The sequence below is a fragment of the Pelobates fuscus genome, chromosome 2, assembly GCF_036172605.1.
Source record: "Pelobates fuscus isolate aPelFus1 chromosome 2, aPelFus1.pri, whole genome shotgun sequence".
NCBI classification, from domain to species: Eukaryota; Metazoa; Chordata; class Amphibia; order Anura; family Pelobatidae; genus Pelobates; species Pelobates fuscus.
Window position 1 is genome coordinate 100,577,239 of NC_086318.1, and position 22,207 is coordinate 100,599,445.

At 38.5% G+C, this 22,207-nt stretch overlaps 1 protein-coding gene across 1 annotated transcript in view; it reads left to right on the forward strand.

The window, feature by feature from the left end:
- SLC9A9 (solute carrier family 9 member A9) overlaps positions 1 to 22,207 on the forward strand; it is an 807,694-nt gene that overhangs the window by 499,521 nt on the left and 285,966 nt on the right. The window contains exons 10-11 of the mRNA XM_063442493.1: positions 3,951 to 4,064; positions 9,203 to 9,314. Of these exons, the coding sequence (XP_063298563.1) occupies positions 3,951 to 4,064; positions 9,203 to 9,314 (226 nt within the window). The remainder of the gene's footprint in view (positions 1 to 3,950; positions 4,065 to 9,202; positions 9,315 to 22,207) is intronic.

Sequence of the window (22,207 nt, forward strand, 5' to 3'; positions counted from 1 at the left end):
TAGTCTTACCCTGGAGCTTGTTCCCCTTGTTCGTGGGAAAGTTTCCACTGAACAGTTTCTTCCTAAGTGCTATAAAACCGAACTCAGGTGATCATGGATGTCCAGCGGTGTTCGGGAATTTCAGTGTGCCCCTAAATAGTTCCATGAACCCGAAGACCAAACATTGCTGCCTGTTTTCCTGCAAACAAGATGGCCGCCACCTTGTGGTCGTCCATAGGAAATGTGGTCACCTAGACGAACACTTAAAACACTGCGGTGGAAATTGCTGCAAAGTAGCAATTAGGCTTACCAAGCTCCAGGGTGGTCTCCGGTTCGTGCAGCTGTTCGGTTCCCGAACCAAATATAAAATCCCATGAACCAAGTCTGTTCACATAGGTTTTTAAAGGGCCCATAGTCTTTTGGCAAGCCTCTCCAAGAACACGTGACGAGGTTCAGTTCGTCATAGCCTCATTGTGGGTCTTAATACCATGGCCTGGTTGACCCTGAGAGTTCCTTTAGGACAACAGAAGCAGCATGGGCCACAAAACAAAAATCGGAAAAAAGCCAAAGATGGGCTTAAACATTGGTGACTTGCTGCGGCAGGCACATAGCGTGGCAAGGCCCAAAATGGCCACCTACCCAGAGGCCTATTCTGAATTCTCTGATTACCTCTACCCTGAGGAGGACGTGGAGGATCCCCCAGTAATACAACCCCCAATATCTGGGCCCTCAGGTGCAGACACCACTCCAGTGACAACGGGTGTGCTTAAAGCACTACTGGCAGACCTCCAGAAAACTATCCAGGCCGATGTGGCCCAAATCCGCACAGACATACATCCATACATACATGCAGGCGGTGGTGGAGAATACAGCCAGCATGTATGTCACAGGAGATCCCTTTTGTCTCAAATTGTGTGTCTCAATGCACAGAGCACTATCCAACAGACTACAGTGTGGAATGTTTGGCTGTTGAACTTAAACTTGTAAATGCAGCAAACGAGGACTGGTAAAAACATACATTTATATTTATGAGTCTCTGCAGGTGCCTACAGAACTAATTATCCTGCCAAATACCGAAGTTGGGTTTCTTTATTTATTTGTATTTTTTTTATTTATTTTTTATTAATGATGAACTATTATTTTAAAAATCACTTATAAAGGACCACTATAGGCACCCAGACCACTTCAGCTTAATGAAGTGGTCTGGGTGCCTGGTCCAGCTAGAGTTAACCCTTTTTTTTTATAAACATAGCAGTTTCAGAGAAACTGCAATGTTTATATTAGGGTTAATCCAGCCTCTAGTGGCTGTCTCATTGACAGCCGCTAGCGGCGCTTGCGTGCTTCTCACTGTGAAAATGCGCATTCCGCCGAAGAGGAGGCGGAGAGGAGGAGAGCTCCCCGCCCGGCGCTGGATTAAGAGGAAAGTTTATCCCCTTCCTCTCCATCCAGCCTGGCGGGAGGGGGACCCTGAGGGTGGGGGCACCCTCAGGGCACTATAGTGCCAGGAAAACGAGTATGTTTTCCTGGCACTATAGTGGTCCTTTAAGCGTACAAGGAGTGATGCCCTCTGTCTTTTACAATACCCAAAATAAGACATTTTAGGCAAAAGCCAAACGTTCACTAAAATAACAAGAGGAAGTGCTTGCTACATTGTTAGATTCAAGGGCAAGACATTTGCTTCTCAGTAAGAAAAGGTTCTCTAGTGAAGGTCGTGAATAGCAACGAAGACACTGCGATTCCCTAAACGGTAGGGGTGGCCTATAAGAAGCTCGTGTACAAGAGAGATAAGAGTTACTTCAAATACAATGTTGAGTTCACAAAGCCTAAAGTTAAGTATTTATGGGGTTAATCTCCATGTACAATACGTGTATTATTAATACCCTATCTAGGCAGGGTTAGAAACGGATAGAATGTGAAGCATCCTATTGTGAGATATCTATAGATATTTTATTGCCATTCTTTTGAGTCGAGTTCTAAATGGCGTTTGCGTGTTGAGGATTAATTATATATAGAGATCTGAAACTATCAAACAAGTTTTCCCATGAATGTTAGAATTCATTCCTGTTAACATGTGTTTGACTCAAAATTGTAATGTATATTACAAATAACTAAATGATGAAAAGAACAAAATTCATAATGTAGCAGGTGACATTTTCAGTATCCTGGAGTGCAAGAAATTGTGCTCCAATTATTATTGCTGATGAAGTATGTGGATTTGCGTTTGATTGCAATTAAAGGCAGACTTCAAACCCAATAAACTTCTGTGGCTCTTTGTAGCATTATGGTGCTAGGAACCTGTTCCTTAATGCTTTTTTTTAATTATTTTATTGTTTATCTTTTTAATCCTCCAGTTGTGCTTTAAGAACTCCCATATATAGTTCCCTGCCTGGCTCAGAGCATAGCCAGCTAATACATGTAAAATAGACTGACTTGATTGACATGAGCAGGCTATTACAGACTTACATTATAAAAATACAAGGATGTGTTATTGTGGAACTAGGCTTCCCTGTATGATGGTATTTGGAAGGTCTTTGTAGTCGAGGCATCTAAAATCTAGCTCAAATTAATTACTTCATTAGATAGGTATTTAGAGACCTAAACACATAGGATGGTTGTGGTGTTAGGGGTTTCTCTTTAATCATTTTATTCCATCTTTATATGTTCTTCGTTTGTTTGTATTCATTATTTTATATTGCCTTTAGACCTGAAAAATCTTACTTTGCTTCTGTCCACTGCCATCATTTTTTATTTGAATTTTTTTCTTGCAGCTTACGTAATTGCAAATATTATATTAACAAAGCTAGTGTAAATAGCCTAACTTGGTTTAAATTTTTTCCCACGTGTTGTATTACCACTAATTTTAAAACAGCTCCCACAGACTTGCATTAATAAAACCACTAAATGATTTCATCTGTTGTATTTTACTTAGTTTAGTGCAGCAAATGTACAGAATGTAACCCTACGCGTTTTAGGTTACTTTGAAGGAAGAAGATAAAAATGATCAACCACAAAACAAAATTTACTTTTTAATTATTTGAAAGCATTGAAGGTATTGGATGTATGGGGGGATTTTCAAGACATTGGGCATCGTCATGCAAAGCATGAGGACGTCTAGATGCTGTTCACAGAGTTAAGCTCTTTGTGTATCAAGAAAGCGCCTCTAGTGTCTGTCTGGTGGACAGCCACTAGAGGTAGTCTTAGCACTGCAATGGGGACAGGGACACTGCACCCAGACCACCATGAGATGAAGTGGCCTGTGGGCTTCTAGTGTCCTTTTAAATGTAGTTCAACAATAGTTACATAAATCTGTGCTTTAAAATTAAATATTTTCACAAGATGACAAATGTACATTTTGGTCAATAGTTCAAAATGTAGAGAACAGTGAAAGTTATTATCTTTAACGTAGAACTACTTACCATAGAACTACCTACTCTAGCACAACTGCAATTATACTGATGAGGGGGGGGGATTTAATAACCCCCCAAAAAACGAAATTAAAAATAAAACGAACAATAATTATTTTGATTCACAAAAGTGATGACTGTTTAAATAAAAGCCATACTAATACACATAGAATTGTATGACTCTAAACTGGTTTCCAAGGTCTTGTTAGTGGCAATCTACCCAGGTACCTCTTATATCTATGGCTAATGCAATCTATTTTAATACTGCCTAGCCCACAATTTTATTCTTTATGAAAATATTTAGTTAATATCAACAAAAAGAAATAATGATCCGAATGGCAATGTCAGAATATATTTAGAAAATTATCCTTTGCACTGTATGTTGTTTAAAAAAAAAAAAAAAGATATATTGATGTCTGTCTCTTTTCAGGATTTAGTAATTGGCTGACTTCTTGCATTTCACATTGACTTTAGTATGAGTAGATTTAACAAGACATATTTAACAATGCCCAGCTACAATCTATACATAATGAATTCATTCTGTGTCTCTTTTTTTTTTTCTTCCAGCTCTTTGAATTCATGAATTTTTTGGCAGAGAACTTTATCTTCTGTTATATGGGCCTAGCTTTGTTTACATTCCAGAATCATATATTTAACGCTCTCTTCATATGTGGTGCCTTCGTATCCTTTTCTTAATGAGGTATGGTGTCAAATATGATATATATTCGTGTAATAAAGCCCATTTTCTAAACTAGAATATATCTTGACTATTTATTAATTTTTTACTTGAATAAAAATCAGTTTGTCCAGCTTAACTGAGGATTACATGTGACAGTGCAATTTGCTGGAGAAGGCCAGCCAATAACATTAACCCTTCAAATATGAGGCAGTGGGTTTAAATCCTCTGCATTGAAGCTGAAAAGTAATTTACTGCAATTTTCCAATCTTTTTCTTTTAACTGAAGTTGATCCTTATTTTGGAGTTAGGTGGCTGTTTTAGTGGCAGTGAATTTTTTTTTTTAAATTCACAGTTAAACATTAATGCCAAACCATTAAGTTGTCAAACCATTTTATAGCAGTTTGACTTCTCACCTGAGTTCCACTTCCCACATCCACTGTTTTCACTGGAAAACCAGAAGCACCTGATCTACTGAGTCAGCTTATTGCGCTCAACCAATGAACTAAGCTCATGAGATAGAGAGCTTCTGGCTCTTCATAGGAAGTAGTGAAGGTAGGGAGCGCTTCCCTGTGGATCTCAAGTAATAAATTAGACCGTTACAATGGGGGAGTGCCATGGTACAACAAGCTGTCATGGTTTTGGTGCTTAACAACAAAACACCATAAAATGGCAATCTACAATACAGAAGTAATAGAGAGGAACATAGCGCAATATTGTCACAGAGAATAAAAATAAGTAATATAGAGGATTGCACTCACAAACATAGTTTGATTGAAGGCATATCAGATATAATGGTGTGGAAACTTCAGGACTGGTTGGACATCAATTTCATGCATAGGAGGAAAAAAAAGAAATAATAGTGCAGAGTATCCAAGTACAAAAGTTACACGCTTTATTCACAAATACACTTACAAAACGGAAGTGTCAAACAGGCACATCAGGTTCAGATGGAATAGCGAATCCCAATGGAAAAATCCAATGGAGCAGGAAAGCCAGATGTACAAATAAAATAGAGTAAAAATATAAAATAAAATCAGCAGCAAAATACTCTGAACACTGTACTGAACAAGCCCTACGCGTTTCGTTCAAAGTTGAACTTCCTCAGGGGCATCGAGCATAATACCGTCCATATGCAGGCATAAGATCTTAGTCCACAGTCTCTCTTTTTAAATCCGTCCGTTTTGGCGCGAAAACGCCAGCTTAATTGCTTACTTCCGGGTTCGGACTCCATACCACTTCTGGTTACGTCATGCGTTCCGGAGTTGCTGGCCAAGCCTCGTTCTGATTTCATTCACAGATGCGGAAGTGGCAGGGAGAAGAATTCCACTTCGTTCATATGTTCAATCACAAGTCCACATTATGCAGAAAAACGAAAGCAATGTGCAGAATCCACAACATATCACATATGAATATTGATTAACAATAGAAACAACATTAAGAAAGCCTCCAACTAATACAAAAAATATAAGATAAAATTACTCAAAAGAGGTATATATATATATATATATAAATGACTTCAAGCAGCATGAAAAATGCATAAAATTAAATGAGTGAATAGAGAAAAAATCAGAAAGAAAAATAGTAAATGAATAGAAATAAATAAGGAAATAAAAAATAAAATAAACAATAAAAAATAAATAAAAATAAAAATAAAAAAATAAAAAAAATAAAAAAATAAAAATAGAAATAGAAATAAAGTAAATAAAATTAAAAAATATAAATTAAAAAATAAAATACAAATAAAAATAAAAATAAAAATAAATAAATAAAAATAAATGAAATAATATAAATAAAAATAAATATAAATAAAAATAAAATTAAAATAAAAGTAAAATGGAAGTAAATATAAAATAAAATAGAAAATCAAAATAAATAAAGAACAAATAAACTAGAATATAAAAAAATACCTTCAGAATATAATATATATTAATCAAAATAATATTTGTATAAAAAAAAAAAAAAAAAAAAATTAATTTATAAAAAACTATTCAAATCAAAATCCACATTCAAACCCATTGGTTTCATGGTTTTTAATGTATGGATCCAATAACCCTCTCGCTGCCTTAAGGCCATCATTAGATCTCCACCTCTTTCGTTCAGGCTGACTTGTTCTATACCTATGCATTTGAATGTGTTAAAACTAAAAACAGAACAACTATTACAGTGCACTGGCACTGAGTGAGTTAGTAAACCCTTCCTAATGTTGTTTCTATGCTCTTGTAGTCTGATCTTAAGTTTTCTCCCAGTTCTCCCCACATACTGCATCCCACACCCACAGGTGAGGAGATACACTACATGGGTGGAGGAACAAGATACCTTATTTTTAATTTTAAACTTCATCTGTGTTTGTGTGCTAACAAAATCAAAAGCCGTGCTGTGTTGATGACCACAGCTTACACAATTCCCACATGTATAAAAACCTCCCTTGTGTTTAGTTTGGGCCTTCTCAGATCGAAACATACTCGGTGCCAGAATCTGTTTCAGACTGGTACCCTTTCTAAAAATGACTCTCGGAGCCCTAGGTATTTGTTTGCCTAAGAATTCATCCTCAACCAACAATCCCCAATGTCTTCTAATTATTCTCTGTACATCAAACGCTCTTCCGTTATACCGAGTATTAAAAGAAAAATCAAAAGTGGGGTTCCTAATATTATCCTTCTTCTTATTTGTAAGTAGATCATTCCGACAAATCTTCCCAACTCTAGCAATTTCTGAATCTATAAAATTAGATGCATAGCCTTTCTCCAAAAAACGTTTTTTCAGAACTTTTGCTTGTGTAAAAAAGGAATCCAGATCGCTACAATTTCTACGCAATCTAACAAACTGGCCCTTAGGAACTCCTCTGAGCCAGTTTGGATGATGTCCACTTTTGGTGTCAATGAAGCTATTGGAATCGATATCCTTAAAAAAGGTCTTAGTTTTAATTTTTCGATCCTCGATGAAAATCGACAGATCGAGAAAATCAATACTCGATGAACCTATCTTTGGAGAAAAAACTAAAGATAAAGAATTGTTATTAACATATTCAAAAAAGTTATGAAGCTGATCAATAGGGCCACGCCATATCATTAGGACATCATCGATGTACCGTCTCCAGAGCACCAAGTTTGCACCAAACGGATTATTGGACCAGATGGACGATCTTTCCCAACTGTCCATAAAAACGTTGGCATAGCTTGGTGCAAACTTGGTGCCCATTGTGGTGCCCTTGATCTGAAGAAAAAAGTCCCCATCAAAACTGAAAAAATTATGAGTGAGTATAAAACGAATAGCCTTCTCCACAAAAGAGCAAAAAGATGGTTCTAAATCAGCATCACACTCCAGGTTCTTCCTAACTGCTTCTACCCCCAAATCATGATCTATTACAGTGTAGAGTGAAGTTACGTCCAAAGTGGCCCAAATATAGTTATCATCCCATTCAATGCATTCTAGCTCCTGAATAAGATGCTTAGTGTCCCTCAAGTATGACATGGCTCCCTGAGCATATTTTTGTAGATGGTAATCGATAAACTCAGAGAGCTTAGATGTGAGGGAATCAATGCCGCTTATGATCGGCCTCCCTGGGGGTTTGTCTTTGCATTTATGGATTTTAGGGAGAAAGTAAAATGTTGGCACTTTGGGAAAATCTGTAAAAATAAAAGAGAATGTGGACTCGTCTATGATGCCTGCTGATCTAGCATCCCATAGCATGCTTTTAAGATCTCGATTATAATCGCAATTGGGATTATGGTCAAGTTTTCTGTAGGTTAAGTGGTCATTAAGGAGTCTATAAGTTTCCATAACATAGTATTGAGATGACATAATCACCACTCCCCCTCCTTTATCAGCGCTTTTAATTGTGAGTTCTTTTCTTTTACTCAGATTCATCAGGGTATTACTTTCTTGTGGAGTAAGATTTTTATGTTTGTCTATCCTAGCTTTATTTTTTCCGAGTTTATCAAAGTCTTTAACAATCATTTTGTTAAAGGCCTCAATTTGACTCCCCCGTTCATTTGGGCAAAATTTAGATTTGGGTTTAAATCTCTGTGGTGCCTTTTCTTCGATGGAGTTAGAAGGGATATTAGAAAATCCTTCACTGGTCTTTTTAATGAAAAAACGTTTTATCGACATCTTTCTGACAAACTTTTGAGCATCAATAAAAAGTTGGAAACAATTGGGAGATTCGTCAGGGACAAATTTAAGGCCCTTACTCAAGAGAAGAATTTCTTGTTGGGTCAGGTCAAATCCTGAGATATTAAAAACTCCCAGATATTCTTCTTGTGCTGTGGTTAACTCCCCACCCTCTCTCCACTCAGCCTCCTCTTTTTTCCTGGGGTGTTTAACTCTCTGAGAGGAGCAAAACGGTAACGGTTCCACACCATTATATCTGATATGCCTTCAATCAAACTATGTTTGTGAGTGCAATCCTCTATATTACTTATTTTTATTCTCTGTGACAATATTGCGCTATGTTCCTCTCTATTACTTCTGTATTGTAGATTGCCATTTTATGGTGTTTTGTTGTTATTGCCTTGAGGATATAAGAGGAATCCTTATCTACAATACAGCTAACTAAGGGTAATTTGTGTGTTTGTTTCACCTAATACCCACTAAGTGTGTTTGCTGTCTGCACACAGGTGAATTTATATTGTTTTGCTGTTTTGATTATTCTATGGTTTTGGTGCTTGTAGTGTTCCTCTGAAGCAGGGGTGCCCAAAAGATAGATCCCTAGATGTTTTAAAGCTATACCTTGCATGATGCTTTGTCATTCTTAAAGAATTCTAGAGGCATGCAAAGTATCATGGGAGATAGATTTACAGCATCAGGGGATCTACCTATTGGGCACCCCTGCTTTAAAGGGACACTACAAAAAAAACCTTTTTAAATGTGTATTGTATTGCAGATGGCTGCCAGTGAATCCTCATGATGGAAAAACATTAACATGGTGGAATATATATAGGATGTTAAAATAGGCAACAGCCACAATCCCACAGACTTTTTACCATATCATTTTTAGCAGGAATATATTTCAAGGTCCAGGGCTTTCTGTGACTGTAAATTGTATCTGAAGTTTACTGGCTTTTATTTCTAATTGTAATATGTAAAATGTGTTGGGATTTCTATGCTTGACCTGAGAAAATCCCTTAATTTAAGCCATTCAGATCTCTATATTTGTAGCGAGAGCCTGTAACATATATCCACTTACCTTTTTCCTGAATTTGGGACGGAAAAAAAAGATCCCACGGAACTTTCAACATATGATGATGTTTTCAGGTAAGCAAGAATTCAGAATGTGTTATTGTTCTACAACTATTTATTTCAAATATAATTTGATTTCCTAATTAAATTGACTGCATATTATGTTATTTCCATATTATTATTATTATTATTATTTATATAGTGCCAACTAATTCCACAGGGCTTTACAATATTATGAAAGGGGGGTAAATTTACAATAAATGAGACAATTACACAGTGACACAGGAACAATAGGTAGATAAGGGCCCTGCTCAAACAAACTTCCAGTCTAGAGGAGGTGGGGTACAAATACACAACAGGGCAGCAAGGGTGACAGCCACCAAACAAGGTGGAAAAGTAGCATAACTGGAGTGTGGCTCTTTAGGAGAACAAGAGACAGATATGGATAGGTATAGATAAGTTACTCTGGGAGTACATAAGCATTTCTGAACATATGTGTTTTGAAGGACTTTTTAAACAATTGAAGACTAGAGGAGAATCTGCTGATGGGGGTAGGCAGGCGGTTCCAAAGGAAGGGAGCCGCCCGTGAGAAGTCCTGCAAGCACGAGTTAGCTGTAAGGGTGCCAGCAGCAGACAGGAGAAGGTCACTGGAAGAGCCGAGAGACAGAGAAGAGGCATATCTATGAATCAGTAAAAAAATGTAAGAGGGGCTAGAGTTGATTAGAGCTTTATAGGTAAGGGTTAGTATTTTGAATTGACATCTATTGGAAAGCCAGTGTAAGGATTGACAGAGGGGTGAGGTATGGGAGGAGAAAGATCAGTCTGGCGGCAGCATTCATTGACGATTGTAGCGAGGCAGTTATCATATACATGTATAGGAAAAACAGTATAGGAAGCTAGTGTCCACTGAAAGACTGTAATATTATTTAGCTGGTAGTAATATTATGCTTAGGCCCCCTAACCCACAACTTACACAACTTAAAGGACAACTGTCATCAAATCATCAATTATATTACATCTATTATTATTTATTAAATATTTTACCAGGAAAGATGCATTGAGATTTCTCTCGTTTTCAAGTATGTCCCCGGTTCACAAAACATTGCATTGATACAATAGGGTACAATAAAATACAAAAACAATATTAATACTCAATATATACAAAATGTAACATAGAAAAGGTAAGACATATATAATCAGCCATGGCAGATGCATTCTATTTTGAGAGGGATCTCTTAAAGGATTTTAGGCTTGGGGAAGATTTTAAAGTGTGTGTGGAAGGTTGTTTCATAATGGCAGTGCTCTGGAAAAGGAGGATTGTGCGGCTTTCTTTTTGTATTGAGGTAGACTAAATAAAGTGCTAGTACTGGATCTTAGGTTGTCGGCGGTGGGAACATCCGGAGATTCTGCTCAGGTAGGGTGGGAGCTTCCCAGAAAAGCTCTTAAACACAAGGCTGGAAAGATGAAGGGTGCGTCTGGATTCCAGCGACAGCCAATTTAGTTATTTTAGCATGTCACAATGGTGGGTCCTGTAATTACATTGTAGCACAAAGTGGCAGAACGAGTTATACAATGTATTACGTTTATTAAGGTAGGTTTGTGGTGCAGGTGCATATACTACATCCCCATAATCAATGATTGGCATCAGCATTTGCTGTACAATTGTTTACTTTACTGTAGGGCTTAGGCAGGATTTGTTTCTGTACAGGGCACCTAGTTGTGGGTAAATTGTAGATGCAAGTTTTTCAATGTGGAGGCAGGTACAGGTCTAAAAGTTAACTTGGGTCTTTGCAAATTTAGTCGGGCCTGATCCACATTTGTAGTTTCAGGATGTGTATCATTTATTAGCTTGGCAATCAGGATGGTGGAGCACCCGACAAAATAATTGTTAAAGGCATTTGCTACATAAGGTGAGTTGCAGGGTTTTGCTGTCCACTTTTACAGTGGAGGGTTGGGAGTGGATTTGGGGGTGTTTGTAAGTTATTCATGCTTTTCCAAAAGTTTCTAGGGTATGAGATGTTATTGTTCAGATTTTCACTGAAATATTGCGCCTTGGCAAATTTTGTTTTGTGCATATATTTGTCCATTGTCTATATGCACAGTGATCGTTCATAGAGTCAGTATACTTGAACTTTGACCATAATGAATCCTGAAACTGGTACATTTGAATGCAAATACATACAATGTGAGCAAGATATTACTTTGCTGCAGAGGGATTTACATAGACTGGAGGACTGGGCGCTTAAATGGCAGATTAAATTTAATGTTGAAAAATGCAAAGTTATGCACTTCGGCGTAAAGAATACACAAGCAACGTATACCCTTAATGGAAGTGAATTAGGGATAACAACACACGAAAAGGACTTGGGAATTGTTGTAGACAACAAACTATGCAACAATGTGCAATATCAATCAGCAGTGGCCAAGGCCAGTAAGCTATTGTCATGCATGAAAAAGGGCATTTATTCTCGGGATGAAAATATAATTTTTCCTCTTTATAAATCACTGGTAAGACCACATATTGAATATGCTGTGCAATTTTGGGCACCTGTTCTAAAGAAGGATATTATGGCACTAGAAAAAGTGCAGAGGCGGGCTACAAAATTAATAAAAGGAATGGAACATATCAGCTATGAAGAAAGGTTAACAAATTTAAACCTATTTAGTTTAGAAAATCGTCGCCTGAGAGGGGATATGATAACATTATACAAATATATTTGGGGCCAATACAAACCACTGTTTGGAAATCTATTCACAAACCGGACTTTACATAGGACACGAGGCCATGCGTTTAGACTGGAAGAAAGAAGATTTCGTCTTAGGCAAAGGAAAGTTTTTTTTTACTGTAAGAACAATCAGGATGTGGAATTCTCTACCTGAAGAAGTGGTTTTATCAGAGTCCATACAGATGCTCAAACAGCTACTAGATGCATACTTGCAAAAAAACAGAATATTCAAGGATATAATATTTTAATGTAGGGTAATAACTGCTTGATCCAAGGATAAATCTGACTGCCATTCTGGGGTCAAGAAGGATTTTTTTTCCTAGTTTGTTGCAAAATTGTGCTTCAAACTGTTTTTTTTTTTTTGCCTTCTTTTGGATCAAGAGCAAAAAAACAAATGTGAGGAAGGCTGAACTTGAGGGACACAAGTCTCTTTTCAGCTATGTAACTATGGACACCTTACGCAGCGGGGCATGCAAATTCCGAACTTGTAGGAGTTCAGACTGAAAGAATTCAACTGCACAGTCTAGATCTGGATAATGTTTAATCTGCGCCATGGAAAGTTCTTGATGTCATTTAGAAAGGATTCAAGATTACATTTTTTGAAGGACCTGGTGATTTTTACCTTGGGAGAGGATTTAGTAAGCTTTATTTTGCGCATGCAGTACACTAATCAGTGATCACTGAAACTGTTAGGGAGAACTTCTGCCTCCTGGATTCTATCAGGAGAAGTGGAGTGAATCCAATCGAGCAGGGTATGGTTATGCCTTTTAATGTTAATGCGAGTTGGGGAGGAGATTAATTGTGTTAGCTGCAAAGTCTTAAACCACGAGCAAGAACTATTGTTTTAAAGGATTCAGCCAGTCAGTATTAAAATCTCTAAAGACCAACAGTTAATTTTTTGGGGTTTTGAGTTTTACTAGGGAGATGGGCTATATCAGAAAGGGAATGGGGAGCTAGATGGGCGGTAAATTCCTGCAACAATGATTGATTTACTGCATGGGATCTCAATTGTGCCAGAAAGAAAATCAAAGGTGGCAGCAGAGCTAAGCTGTCATTTCTATGGCAAGAATACCCATGAGTCAGGTATTTTTGCGGTTAGCCACGATTCAGAGAGCACAATGATTTTGGGCTTGTAATGTGAACACCATGCTTGCAGTGCATCAATTTTTGGTAGTGAGCTGCAGATATTACAGTGCACAAAGGAGAGGCCTTTTTAAGCTAGAAGGCTAGGAATGGAATCTGTTGGTGGACCAGGGTTAGACTCTACATCATATGCAAGGACAAGTAACATGAGTAATAGGAATTTGGACATAATCTTAGTTTGGTAGTACTGCAATTGTAAGGTTTTATACTTTTTTGGGGTGGGGGTAGGAGGGCTTGATTTTAACACCCTCCACCAGCAAATAAATTACAGCAACAAAGCAGGCCATGATGTCTAAGAATTTGGTTCTCATTTTGTGGTGAGTGATGCTTAAAGGGATCTTATAGTGCCAAAGAAACAAACCCTTTTTCCAGGCACTATAGACTCCTGGAGTGCCCCCCTTCAGCCAGTTACCTGAATCTAGCACTGATGTTCCTCGGCGCTGGGTTAGGCTCCGCCCATGCTCCTCCCCCGCCGCCGTCATCCGGCGGAGGAGACCTAATGTGCATGTGTGGCAATGGTCGCGCGCGCATTATTCCTCCCCATTGGAAAGCATTATATAATGTTTTCCTATGGGGAAAATCTGACGCAGGAGGTCCGTGAGGTGTAATGGCTGTGTGTGATATGTATGCTATGTGTTGGCTGTATGTGGTATTTGTAATAGGTGTATTAACTGTGTGTGCCATTTGTGCTGGGTTTATTGGCTGTGTGTGATGGGTTTTTAATTCAGATAAAAATATGCATGTAGGCCCATGTGTGAAAGCAGCTGTATATTTTTTCAGAGTCAGTTATACATATACACTGTCAGATACAGCCACAGGCACACAGTTCCAAGCACATTCACACACACAGGTACAGGCAGTCACCCACTTAAACAGGTAGAGGCAGACAGTCACGCACACACAGTTATAGGCAGACAGTCACACACAAACAAACAGTTGTAGGCAAACAGTCACACACAAGCACACTGTTACAGGCAGACAGATACACACACAGTTGCAGGCATTCACATACACACAGTTACAGAAAGTCGCACACAGTTAGAGGCAGACAGACAAGCACACAGTTACAGGCACACACACACATATGTTCTCTGAGACCGGTCTACTATGCTATTGAATTTATTCTGTTTTCAAATCATTTGAATGTTGTATAATGTAGTAGCCTAGGGTTTCTACATCCTGTGTCCTATAATCTTCCACTTTTTTCCACTACATCATGCTAATTGCACTTGTCCAGGCCTTGGAGGACAATATTGATATACAGTGATAGCTCCCTATCACTACATATCATATTAGGGAGATGTTGGCATTCAATGACACAGAGTTATCTTCCAGTCACTTCTGTGACTGAATTCATAGATGGTCAGTGAGTAAGGAAAAGACCATAGATCTGAGGAATTCAGGTTTTATCTTACTAAACATTGTGACCTGTTTATTTGCCTGCCTATATAGCATTTGTGCATTTGGCAGTATATATCTGTAACATTGTATGTAAACTGTTATTGTTGGGTATTAGCTTGTAAATAGTCAGTGTTTATATCTGGTGCATATTAAGAAAACCAAAAAACAGACTTTCTAAAGTTTCAAAACATTTAATAGATTTACCAAACAGAGACAACTTGATTTTAGTTTTTATGCACAATGAGTAATTCAAGATCTAGTAGGAATTGTATTGGCTGTAGACAAATTATCTCTAGTACACATTTATTTCACTCATTACCTAGGGCTAGCGACGATAAGGGAAATAAAAATCTTTCTATATATGTTTATAAATATATTGCTAGGTGGTAAGAAAGGCAATAGTTTTAATTAAAATGTTATTTATTTATTTTATATAATAAATTGTTCAAAATAAATCTGTTATTTACCTTCATTTATATGCCATGGCCTGATTATGTTGGGTTTAACAGGAGGACCCAAATTGCAGTGATAAACCAATGTGCGAATAGAGATAAGCGTAGACGTGGTCAGAAAAAGCCAAAGGTCAGGACAGGTAGCACAGGTTCACAGGTTGTAAACAGGCACAAATGGGTCAAACTCCATAGAGACAATACAAAGTAAGGGAGCTGTGTATACAACTGAGCACAGGAGACACAGTCGCTTGTTTTTTTTATATGGGAGAGGGGGGTTTGTTTATTTGACTTGTGTTTCTGCCCGGTTAGGCTTGTGAATTGCGGTAAATATTTATTATTGTTTGTTATTTTTAGCCTATATTGTGTCACTGACTGCTGTATGAGTATTGTATACTTATTAGTGATTTAATAAATATAGATAGAGATTTCTTATGGTTTCCTGGTGTGCATTCTTTTTTTAATTTAATTATTGGTTATTTTGGTATCTGGGGGAGTACCATTATTGAATAGCACCCTAGCAATTGTTTATTATTAATGTTTACACTATTGAGTATTCTCTCCATATTTTGTATATTATATATTTATATGGGAGAGGGGCACACCTCTCCTACTTCATTGGTACCCAAATCCATCCCTCCTAAATTAACTCTGCCTCCTGCCCTTTAAGAGGATGTCTGTCAGGCACTGGGCCATACCGAGAAGGAGATAGATGAGCCACTGCTTTCTCTGAGAGAGTAGATGCCAGCCTTCCATGCCTAAGAAACCAGATGTGATGTTGCGGCAGAGGTGGAGGGAGATGTGGCGAGAGAGACCCAGGTAAATGAGACAGGGATCCTATAACCTATAAAGATAACCTTTGCAGTTGTTATGGTGTCAACTTTTCCCCTGGATCTGGAAGACTTTTTTGATGTATTCTCCAAGTTTCTCTTAAACAACATATAGAGAATAATTTGCTTTACTGACACCTCCTTAGGGCCTATCCACCTGTCCTGATTCCATATTTCCCAATGTTGGAAAGAGTGTTAGTGGAGGCAGAGAGTGATACCTGGTGGACCCAAGGTAAGAAGTTACTGTTCAAAAGCAGTTCTACTGTGTACATTCCTGGCACCATAACCGCTACATCAACCTGTAGTTGTTATGGTGCCTGGAATGTTCCTTATAATGCTCCTAAGAAGGATGAAGTCAGTGAATGCTAAATGCAGAAATTGGCAGACACTTATAAAGAATTGGCAGCTGGTGAAGTTTAAAGATGATGGTGCACTGCCCTCCTGACCTTTTGGGCTCTACCCACTTAAACCCATGAGATGCATGCCCTATGCAAAACGATCTGCATCTACAGTCATCAATAAAGAGGAGAAGAGAACCTGCAGATATAACCATGGGAAATAAGTGTGACACACACACTTATTAGGGGGAGAGTGTGGGTGGGGAGGGGCACCCAATCTGTCCTTATATACCAGCCTCCATTGTTACAGAGTAGAGAGAGTCCTTCCAAGAGACAGGTTATTTCTTTCCTTGCCAAGGTATGAGATGGAAACTAATGGAATAATTGTTCTATAGAGCTAAGTCATAGGACATCTGAAACAAAGTATAAACTTAAGACAGACGTAAAATAGTGTTTGGGGTCACTTAGCCTTTTTTTGACAGAAAAGCAGATTTTTTGCAATTAAAATCATATCAAATTGATCAGAAATACAGTGTAGAGATGGTTAATCATGTAAAAACAAATCCTCTTCAACACCTGGCTATAATTAGCATCTCTAATTTCAAACAAAGCTCATCATGATGAAAATATAGACATTTGCACATATAGTGAGGTTTAATTACGGATTTTGACCATGTAATTGTTATCAAATCACATATCGCAATAAGTAACTTCAGCTTGAAATGGCTACAGCTTTCTGGATGGAGTGGAACATTGCACAGCATGCATAGTTTGAATTTCTGTTCTACCTGCGATTCAAAAGAGCATATGTGTCAATATGCATCTTAGATCTTGAATATAACGGTTTCACATGTATATCCTAATAGGCTAGAACAGTTGCGTTGACCTGTGAAAAGTAGGTTCCGATTGAAGGCATTATACATGTCCCCACATACAACTAGAACATAGCATGTGGGAATGTAAATATTTCACGAACCAAGAGGTCCATAGAGAGAATTTTTTTTTTTTTTTATTTCAGTGCCACTATATTTTATGAGTACAATTAAATGAAGCATTCATGAAAAAAAAGTAAAATATGGGATTTGCGCTTTGAGTGAGAGCTGCTGTATTTTTATGTTCCAATGCATATTTTATGTGCCTATGAACTGAGCAGAACATAAGGGAACAGTGACGTTTGGATAGAAGGCATAACAAGATAGAGTTGGCAGTACAGAGCATTGTATAAAATGTCTACTATGACAGTAACAAACCACAAATCATTATAGATATGACTGTGGCATATTAATGACACATGGGAGAAACGTGGTGTAAGTGATAACACAAAAAATGCCCATGGCGACTCTACCATCTTTATTATGCACAACTAAAGCATCATTACATATGTACCTTTACAAAAATAAACTATTTATATTTATTTTTTCAGATGAACCTAATAAATCATTAAGGGAGTTTCACTCCCAGGAACCGTTCTTTCTCTGGGACAAATCATTATCTTTGGGGTTACTATGCTGCTGCCGCACACATTATCTACTCATTCCTGACAAGACAGTGTATTTTGCTCCTTAATTGATATAGTTGCTTCCTCTTAATTCTTGTGATCCGTTGCATACAGTCAGGGCCGGCCTTAGGGGTGTGCGAGCTGTGCAGCCGCACAGGGCGCCATGGAGCAGAGGGCGCCATGTGGCCGACACAGCTCCTGCATTGCCGTGGGTTGGGCTTACCTTGCGGTAGGGGCGGAGCTAAAATGATGGTGGGGCAGAGCTAACATTATGGTGGGGGCAGGGTTAAAAGTGCTGGCTGCATGGGAAGCAGGAAGGAGTCCCTGCTTCCCCAACAACCAGACCCCAGGAGCTGCCTGCACTGCCTGCACTGCCTTCACTCCTCCCAGACCATAAAGGACAGAGGTAACCATGTATGACTGCCTGTTTGTGAGTAAGTGCAACTGTCTGCCTGTGTGTGTGTGTGTGTGACTTTCTGCCTGTGTGTGTGTGTGTGTGTGTGTGTGTGTGTGACTTTCTGCCTGTGTGTGTGTGTGTGACTTTTTGCCTGTGTGTGTGTGTGTGACTTTTTGCCTGTGTGTGTGTGTGTGACTTTCTGCCTGTGTGTGTGACTTTCTGCCTGTGTGTGTGACTTTCTGCCTGTGTGTGTGACTGTCTGCCTGTGTGTGTATGACTGAATGTGTGTGTGTGTGACTGTGTGCGTGTGTGTGGCTGTCTGCCTCGGTGTGTGTGAGTACATGTGTGTGTGTGTATGACTGTCTGCCTGTATGTGTGTGTGTAACTGTCTGCCTGTGTGGGTGTGTGTGTGGCTGTCTACATGTGTGTGTGTGTGTCTGTCTGCCTGTGTGTGTGTGACTGTCTGCCTGTGTGTGTGTGAGACTGTCTGTATGAGTGACCGTGTGTGTGTGGCTGTCTATGTGTGTGGCTGTCTGCCTCTGTGTGTGTGAGTACCTGTGTGTGTGTGGCTGTCTGCCTCTGTGTGTGTGTTTGACTATCTGCCTACGTGACTGTCTGCCTCTGTGTGTGTGACTGTCTGCATGTAACTGTATGTGAGAGAGACTGTGTGGCTGTATGTATGTGACTGTCTGTACCTGTGTGTGTTTATCATTGTCTGCCTGTAACTGTGTGTGCATGTGTGTTACTGTCTGATTGTAACTGTGTTGTAACCGAGAAAACTTGCAGAAGCCAGACACAGAGATGGAGGCAGGTCTTTATTAACATACCGATCGGGTCTCAGATGGACTAACGTTCCAAAACAGGTCTGAGGGCCGAACACATGGAGAACATGCTTTTTATAGAAATATAACCCCTCCCATTAATAGCTCCACCCACACATACCCTTAACCAATTAATGGACAGGATCTGGATTTCCTTATATGGGCAGACCACATAGCTCATGCGAAACAAAGGAGAAAGGAATGTGATTTCAGTTCCTACATTCCTGCACATGCTCAGTACATTGATGACAGTATCTTAGCTACGTGTAACTAACTAACTGATACAACATACACGTGTACTTACATATGCCACGTGGAAATCTCTGCCTACTAAATTTACATTTACAGTGTGAGCGTGTGTAACTGCCTGTAACTGTGTTTCTGCCTGATCCTGTGTATTTGACAGTGTATATGTATAACTGTGGGACTGTGTGCATGTGACTCTGCAGTCTGACACATCTGGCATGCACTTCTATTGACTGCAGACCCTAAGTAGCTGTCTTTCTAGCTCCGGCCAATCAGAGCATTGCCGCAGATTACCACAGGACACTGCAAGTCCCTGAGCTTGTGAGACGTTACGAATGGTGTGCACCCAGTGGAGAGGCAGACTAGATTCAGATCAGCATGCCCCTCTCCCAACTAGGTAACACCAGGAAGGGAGGAATTAATATTTGTTTTTGAATCATTATTTATTTAACCCCTTCAGGACAGGTGACGGACGAGGTCCGTCATCCTGGGGATACCCTTAACGACGGGTGACGAACCTCGTCCGTCACGCGGTAAAATTAACCCCAGATCGCGGTGATCGCGGGGTTAATGGTGCTCCGGTCTGCCTCTGCATTAGAGGCAGACCAGGAGCACCGGATCGGGCTGTCCCAGCACATGTGCCCGCTCTGACTGCATGTCAGAGCGAGCACATGTGCTGTGTATACTCACCTTCCGCCTCCCTGCACTTCTGGGTTCACTGTGAAGTGCAGGGAGACGGATCAGTGCTGATCTTGCCCCCTGTGTAAAAAAAAATATATATATATTTAATAAAATCCCACACCCATTTTAATAAAAAAATAACCACTTCCCTGCCAATTGATCACTGACTTCAGTGATCAATTGGCAGGGATTACATTTTACTGTCATCTGATTTTATTTTTTAACCCCTGATGGTTAATTATTATTTTTTTAACCCTCAGGGGTTAAATTTAGTTTATTAATTCATTTAAATATTTTAAAATTATAAATTTGGCTAACTGGGGTGGGTGGAAGTTAGTGGGGAATTTGGGATTTTGAGTTAGGCTAACTAGGGGTTAACGTTAAAAAAAGTTTTAAAATAAGCTTTAAAAAGTTAAAAATTACTTTTTAAAAAAAGGTTTTAATAACGTTTAAGTAAAAAATAAAAAGACACCCAGCTTTACCCAGTCCAAATAAAAATTAACCCCTTCCCTGCCAGTCGATCACTGCCTACAGTGATCATTTTGCTTTAACCCCTGAGGATTAATTTGTATTTATTTATTAACTCTCAGGGGTTCAATTTATTTAATTAATTAATTTAAATATGTTATAATTATATATTTTGCTAGCTGGGGTGGGTGGGATTTATGGGCAAATGGGGAATTTACTGTTAGTGCTGCGTACTGCTAGGTAGGGGTTAACGGTAAAAAAAAGCTTAGAAAAATGTTAAATCTGTAAAAAAAAGTTTTAAGAAAGTTTAGAAAGTTTTAAAAAATAATAAGCAAAACAAGTTTACAAACTAGTTTCAAAAAGTTAAAAAAGTTTAAAAAAGTAAAAAGTACATTAAAAAATACTCATTACCACTACACCTGGAACAAACTAGAGAAAAAATGATCCCACTCTATGGTTCAAAATATGCCTTTTGAATTACCCCAGGGTGTATTCTTTAATAAATAGTATGTGTTTGGGGGGAAGTTTCAATAACCAACCATCTAAACTACTCCTAAATGGAACATGGGCACAGCGTAAAACTTCAAAGTTAGAAAAAAACTGAATGGCTGCGTCTCAAATGTGCCCCTTCAACATTCACATATACCTGACAAAGGTACATACGGGGGTATTGCTGTACTCAGCTGACATAGCTGAGCAACATATGAAGTATTATACAGTCATAGCACACATAAGGTTTGCAAAATATACTGCACAAACTCACTTTGTGTGTCAAAAAGGCAGAAAAAATGCTTATTACCACTACACTTTGTACAAGCTAGCGGAAAAAATATCCCATGCTAAGGTTCAAAATATGCCTTTTGAAATACCCTGGGATGTCATCTTTAAGAAATGGTATAACTTTATGGAGTATTTGGTTTATATTGCCTGGTAAAATACTCTAAAATGGGACATGGGCAGAGCGCAAAAATGTAAAGTTTGAAAAAAACTGGAATGGCTATGTCCCAAATGTGCCCCTCCAATGTCCACATATACCTGGCAAATGTACATACAGGGGTATTGCTGTACTCAGCCAACATAGCTGAGCAACATACAAAGTATTTTACAGTCGTAGCACACATAAGGTTTGCAAAATATACTGTGCAAACTCACTTTGTGTGTCAAAAAGACAGAAAAAACGCTTATTACCACTACACTTGGTACAAGCTAGCGGAAAAATGATCCCACGCTAAGATTCAAAATATGACTTTTGAAATACCCTGGGATGTGTTCTTTAAGAAATGGTATGCCTTTATGGTGTAGTTGTAATATGTAGCCTGCTCAAGTGCTCCAAAGTGGAACACGGACACATCAAAACCCTCCATGAAAATTCACACTTAAAAACGTAAACTTGTCACGTCTCTTTTACAGCACTGTAACTTCACAAAATATTTCCAAAGACATACAATGGGGGTGTCATTTTACTCAGAAGACTTAGCTGAGCATAATTTGGGAGGTTTGAACTTAGTGGCACATATGAAATATAGAAAAGGCCCAGCAAAAATGTAATCCGTATGTAAAAAATGCCCAAAATAATTTTTTACCACATACTTTGGCATATATTGGTGAAAAAATGGGGGCATGTTAAGGCACAATTTGCACCATATGAGATACCCTGGAGTGTCTACTTTTACAAATGGTAGGCCTTTGTGGGGATTTTTTTGAACAGTCTAACTGTTATAATAACCCAAATGGAAGCATTGGCTCATTAAATCTGTCTCTCAAAATTCTACTGTGAATACTGAAAAGGACAGGTCTCATATATGGCACTGTAGCTTCACGAAATAGTGCCAAAGACATACAAAGGGGGTTTAATTTTACTCAGCAGGTGTAACTGAACACAAAATAAAACTTTGTAAAGGAATAGCACACACCAACTTTACAAAATACACATGCGAAGTTCTTTGTTATAAGTTTGTGTGCCAAAAAAC